Source organism: Hippocampus guttulatus, chromosome 6, assembly GCF_054856545.1.
Source record: "Hippocampus guttulatus isolate MCC_2025c chromosome 6, RoL_Hgut_1.0, whole genome shotgun sequence".
Taxonomy (NCBI): domain Eukaryota; kingdom Metazoa; phylum Chordata; class Actinopteri; order Syngnathiformes; family Syngnathidae; genus Hippocampus; species Hippocampus guttulatus.
In genome coordinates this window covers 2,145,389-2,151,219 of record NC_141266.1, presented here as the reverse complement: position 1 = coordinate 2,151,219, position 5,831 = coordinate 2,145,389, and the positions used below count along the sequence as shown (strand labels likewise).

The 5,831-nt window shown below is 41.6% G+C and overlaps 1 protein-coding gene across 2 annotated transcripts; it reads left to right on the top strand.

Annotated features, from left to right (window-relative positions):
* Positions 1 to 5,831, top strand: LOC147203278 (uncharacterized). 2 transcript variants are annotated; one of them, XR_015101277.1, is made up of 3 exons: positions 1 to 315; positions 394 to 5,277; positions 5,356 to 5,831. XR_015101277.1 is itself a non-coding variant. In XM_086114509.1 (2 exons), the coding sequence occupies exon 2, from the start codon at positions 966 to 968 to the stop codon at positions 4,716 to 4,718; it is 3,753 nt and encodes a 1,250-aa protein (XP_085970635.1). In that variant the 5' UTR covers positions 1 to 315; positions 394 to 965; the 3' UTR covers positions 4,719 to 5,349. The 2 variants fall into 2 exon arrangements, 1 of the variants encoding a protein (XP_085970635.1); XM_086114509.1 differs by lacking the exon at positions 5,356 to 5,831 and having other exon boundaries at positions 394 to 5,349.

The following is a 5,831-nucleotide window of genomic DNA, read 5'->3' as shown; positions in this document are numbered from 1 at the left end:
CCAAGACTGAGTTGTTGGTTGCCATGACAACGAAAATACAATTTATTTTAGGCTTGTTGTTTTGCAAAGTATTTTGTATTTCTATGTGAACTTTCATATATGTTTTTTCTTTGAATCCTCTGAATAGGTTATTTGGAATGTTTTGTTAAGAATCACTTCCGGGTCACGTGCCGTGGATAGCGAGGAATGAGAGAAAGATCGAGAAGACAACTGGAGAGAGAGAGAGAGAGAAAGAGAGAGACGGAACTACGATACCGTGTGGTCTATGTGATTTACTGTAATTTGATCTACTTTCGGTTTACCAAGGTGCACACGGTATGTCATTTTGTGTTTATTTATTTAATGTCCTGTTCAAGATATTTAATTTTGATTGTTGTTTGAAATATGTTTTAGTTTTCACGGTGTTCCACGAGTAAACGTTTTTGGACATCAGTACGAGGCGTCATCCTTGACCGGGGTAGATACAGTGAAAACGTGTCCTCATCCATCCTTCTGGAGGCTTCGGCGCGCAGGTGCTTCCCCCCACGGCAAGCTATCGGCTTCGGCGCACATCACGTAGCAAGCTACGAGCTACATCGAGCGTCGTCGCACTCGACCCGCGTGCCACGCAGCTATCCACGAGCTACTTCGAACGTCGTCGCACTCAACCCGCAGCAAGCTACAGGCCTCGGCATGCAGCGTCGCTCCTCAACCGGCAGTAAGGCAAGATTACAACGCGCGACGTTGCTTCTCATCCTGTAGCAGCTAAAGTTTTCGGTGGACATTAACCAGAGTTGGCAAAGGCCTATACAGCTTCCAGTAGCTCACAAAGTAGATGGATAGAACATATGCGAAGATTATCATAAATGAGAACTAATGAATGTGAGTTCTTGAATGTGTGAAAATATCTGTTGAATGTTTGACAAGCGCATCATTGTTATTATTGCTCTGTAAAATTCAGGTTCTGAAGTTTGAAAGCTCCAAAAATGTCTCAAAATAGCGACAGTCAGTGTGATAAGATGCAAGAGCATGAAAATGTGGAAAAGGAGGCTGAGGCAAAAATAAGAAAATCCTCTCGTTTAAGACATTTGACACCTAAAATGCAGGAACTAAAAGAGAAAGAGTTCATTCAAAAGGAAGGCAAGTTGAATGTAACTTATGAGAAATGGAAAAGTCATGTTAGAGAAACCCGAAGAAAGTTAAAACAATGGTGCCCTGAGCAAGACATGTACGACATGATGGATGAAGTTGAGAAGCTTGAGGGTGAGATAAAAGAAATATACGACAGTGTCCGAAGCCAGACAACACCAAGTCAAGAATTACGCCGAAAAGTTGATGCATGTGTAGCGGCAACAGCAGACTTACTGCAAGTAATGAGAATCCGTCTAACAGAAGATGAAGATGATTTTGATGCTGTGGCAGAAAACGCAAAATTACACATGCTACTAGATAATGAATATGCCAGGTCCATATATGGTTCCACCGCCTCCATAGTTTCAGCACCCAGTGCCAAGCCTTCCGGGCACCCGTCCGAATCACCAATCATTTCGGTTAAGCGGGCCAAAATGGCTGCTCTTCTGGCTGCGAAGGAAGCTGAGATTAACATGGAAGAGGCTATTGAAGCTCAACGTCAGCAGTTGAAAAAACTTGAAAATCAGAGAGACATGGAAGTAATTAAGGCACAGTTAGGTGTATATGAGGAAGAGGAAATTAAGGAAAGGAATGGGACAAGCAGCCCCGTACACACCAAAGAGAATGTTGCATTTCCTTCTCACCATGCCCCACGTCACGAACAGCAAACTGTACAAAATGAGACAACCTTGGTTCAGACATTACAGAAATCATTAGCACTCAGTCGCCTTCCAAACCCAGAGCCAACTGTATTCTCAGGTGATCCTCTAAACTTTATAGAGTGGAGTACAAGCTTCAAAGCTCTGATAGAGAGGCAATGCTCAAACCCTGCAGATAGATTGTTTTATTTACAAAGGTACATAGCAGGGGAGGCAAAATCTTCTCTTGAAGGCAGTTTTTATAGAAGAGATGAAGAAGCCTATCAGCAAGCATGGGATCGACGCAACACCAGATATGGTAATTCCTTCATTGTGCAGAGGGCTTTCAGAGGAAAACTCAACGGATGGCCAAAGATTGGTGGGAAGGAATATATTAAATTGAGAGAATTCAGCGATTTCCTCCAAACTTGTAGTAATGCTATGCCTCACATAAAGGGTCTGCAAGTTTTGAATGACTGTGAGGAGAACCAGAAAATGCTGGTGAAATTACCAGATTGGGTGACATCCAGGTGGAACCGTCATGTCACGGAGCAGCTAGATGAAGGTAAAGACTATCCAAGTTTCCATAACTTTGCGTCATATATATCAAAAGAGGCACGCATAGCTTGCAATCCAGTGTCGTCTCTATACGCCTTAAGACAAGCTACCGAGATGACAGTAAAGGGAGGTAGGCACCCAAAAGCAAACACATTTGCTACAAAGGTGAGGATCCCAGATTCGCAAATCTCTACAGCCGATCAAGACCCCAATGAAAACAATTTACGAGATGCCGAAAATCCAGGCATATGTATATGCTGTGGAGGAGAACACTCTCTACATAAATGTAAGAGGCTTATGGAAATGAGTTTAGAGGAAAAAAGAAAATACATCTATGAAAACAAGCTATGTTTTGCATGCTTGAGAACAGGTCACAATTCTAAGGAATGTAAAAATAGAGCCATGTGTGGAGTATGCCGAAAGAGTCATCCAACCGCATTACATGAAGATCGTTCTCCAACGGAGACAGCCTCAGCACAAAACACCACGGAAGAAAGTACATGCTCACTATCTTGTTGCGTCAATGGAAGTGATGGTAGGAGTACATCAATGATTGTGCCCGTCTGGATCTCAGCACCTAATGCAACTGATACGGAGGTTCTAGCATATGCGCTCTTGGACACACAAAGCAACCACACGTTTGTCGATCAAGAATTATGTGCAAAGCTTAAGGTAGACATGGACCCAGTTAAACTGAAACTCTCCACGATGATGGGAAAAGACTCAGTGATAAAGAGCGAAAGAGTTTGTGGACTTAAAGTAAAAGGATTTTCCTCAAATATTTCCATTGACCTACCTCCAGCCTACACAAGAGACTTCATTCCCTTTGACCGCAAACATATTCCTACCCGCAAAACAGCCACTTCATGGAAACATCTGGTTGATATAACCCAAGAGATACACCCACCGATGGATTGTAGTGTTGGACTATTGATCGGTTATGACTGCTCCAGAGCCTTGATTCCAAGAGAGGTCATTACTGGAGGTGACTATGAGCCTTATGCTGTCAGAACTGATCTCGGCTGGAGTATTGTAGGAAGAGCAGCACAATGTGTAAATGCAGGAGATGTGACAAGTCTTTGTCTTCGAGTATCTGTCAAAGAGTTACCACCCAAAACACCATCAGCCATCATTGAAGTTCTGAAGTCTGATCCTGCAGACATGAAAGCAGGGAAAATAAGTATAACTCAAGATGACATTCTCTTTCAGCAAGTCTTAAAAGGAGGCCTCCAACAAAATGAGCGCCGCCATTGTGAAATGCCTGTTCCTTTCAAAGCACAACCTCACCTCCCAGACAACAAAGTGCTGGCTTTGGCACGACAGAAACGATTTAAAAGAAAGCTGGACAGAGATGACAAGTTCAGAAGTGACTGTCTGAAGTTTATGGAGAGTGCTTTGAAAGATGATGATGCAGAGAACGTAGACTCCAACTCGAAATTCGTAGAATACCGGAAGGAGGTGCACTTATTTGGAGTGTCAACTTCCCTTGGCTGTGCCAACGATGCCATAGAATGTCTTGCCATCCATAATGAGAAACAGTTCCCCAATGCAGCTAGTTTCATGAATAAGAATTTCTGTGTTGATGACAGACTCATAAGCGTGGAGTCAGTTGCGGAGGTGAAAGATCTTATGAAAGAAGCCCAACCTCCGTGTGCAAAAGGAAACATACAGTTCCACAAATTCCTTTCCAACAATCTAGAAATGCTCAATTCAATCGATGTAGCAGAATGTGCTGAGGACGCAAAGAATGATGATGTCAGGCCTGATGACTTACCAGTGCAAAGAGTGCATGAAAAAAGTTGGAAGATCAAAGGTGACAGTTTCTCCATCAAGAACAAAAGACCCCCGACACGAAGAGAGACTCTTTCCGTTGTAGCCTCTTCGTACGACCCTCTTGGTTTTCTAGCCCCATTCATCTTTGATGGAAAGTGGATACGACAAGAGATGCGTGAGGGTGGTACAGGATGGGGCAATCCACTACCTATGGACTTGAAGTTAAGGTGGGAGACTTGGCGAAAGGATTTGGAGAACCTCGATAAAAGTGAGAGTCCAAGATGTTTTATACCAGACACGATTGGCAAAGCGAGAGTGGTTCTAGAGTATATTAAAAATGAAGCCAAGCGATTCCATGTTTTCGTCGCAAGTCGGACCCAGAGAATTCAAGAAAATAGTGATGCAAATCAGTGGCACTACATTGACACAGAAAACGAAACAAAACAAAATAAACTGAGTCTTCAAGCAAATTTGAAATTCAAGACCCTCCGTTATGACTATCAAGATGAAGACAGACAAGTGAGAAAAGTAACTTTACATAGGAGAACGAAAGTTAGGAAGAAGGTAGAGAGCCTCAATAAGCCTTCCGTCGTTCAAAGAGCCGTACAGAAGTTAGTGGTTCTAGTTAAAGGTAACTAGGGAGAAAGCATCAGATGCTGATCAGACATATTTCTAAGTTAAGGTGTCAAATATTCAATCTAGAATAGGCCAATTTTTTAGAATATGTAAATTCCATTGTTTGTTTGAATGACATTAAATTTGTCTCGTTTCTTAAAGACACATCAGAACAAGGGTGAAATTACTGTTGATTCTTTTCGAGGGTGTAAAGTAATTTTTCATTTACAAATGTTACTCCAACAGTAATTTGGTGGGAGTGTAACTGGCACCAAGACTGAGTTGTTGGTTGCCATGACAACGAAAATACAATTTATTTTAGGCTTGTTGTTTTGCAAAGTATTTTGTATTTCTATGTGAACTTTCATATATGTTTTTTCTTTGAATCCTCTGAATAGGTTATTTGGAATGTTTTGTTAAGAATCACTTCCGGGTCACGTGCCGTGGATAGCGAGGAATGAGAGAAAGATCGAGAAGACAACTGGAGAGAGAGAGAAGAAAGAGAGAGACAGAACTACGATACCGTGTGGTCTATGTGATTTACTGTAATTTGATCTACTTTCGGTTTACCAAGGTGCACACGGTATGTCATTTTGTGTTTATTTATTTAATGTCCTGTTCAAGATATTTAATTTTGATTGTTGTTTGAAATATGTTTTAGTTTTCACGGTGTTCCACGAGTAAACGTTTTTGGACATCAGTACGAGGCGTCATCCTTGACCGGGGTAGATACATATATACTGTATATATATATATATTTTTTTAAACATATACATGGAGTACAGTACTGTATATGTTGCTCTATGTGACTCGCTGATGTTTTGCAGCTTCTCGCGGACCGTTTGCAGGTTACACTTTTTTTAACCTGTTTATGTTAATTGGACGCTACTTCGCGGATTTTCGTTTATCGCGGGTGGTTTTGGTCCCCATTCACAGCGATAAACGAGGGATTACTGTACTTGTATTGCTCAGAACATTTTTCTTACCGTTTTTGATATGTTAACCTAAGCACTTTCTAAGGAGCCGATGTTCTATTTTATTTTTATTTTGTAATTCTTTGGAGATTTGCAAAACAAACAAAACAGTGATATTCCCCTTCGTGGTCGAAACTAAAGGTTGCAGGTAGGCCTTTGACTA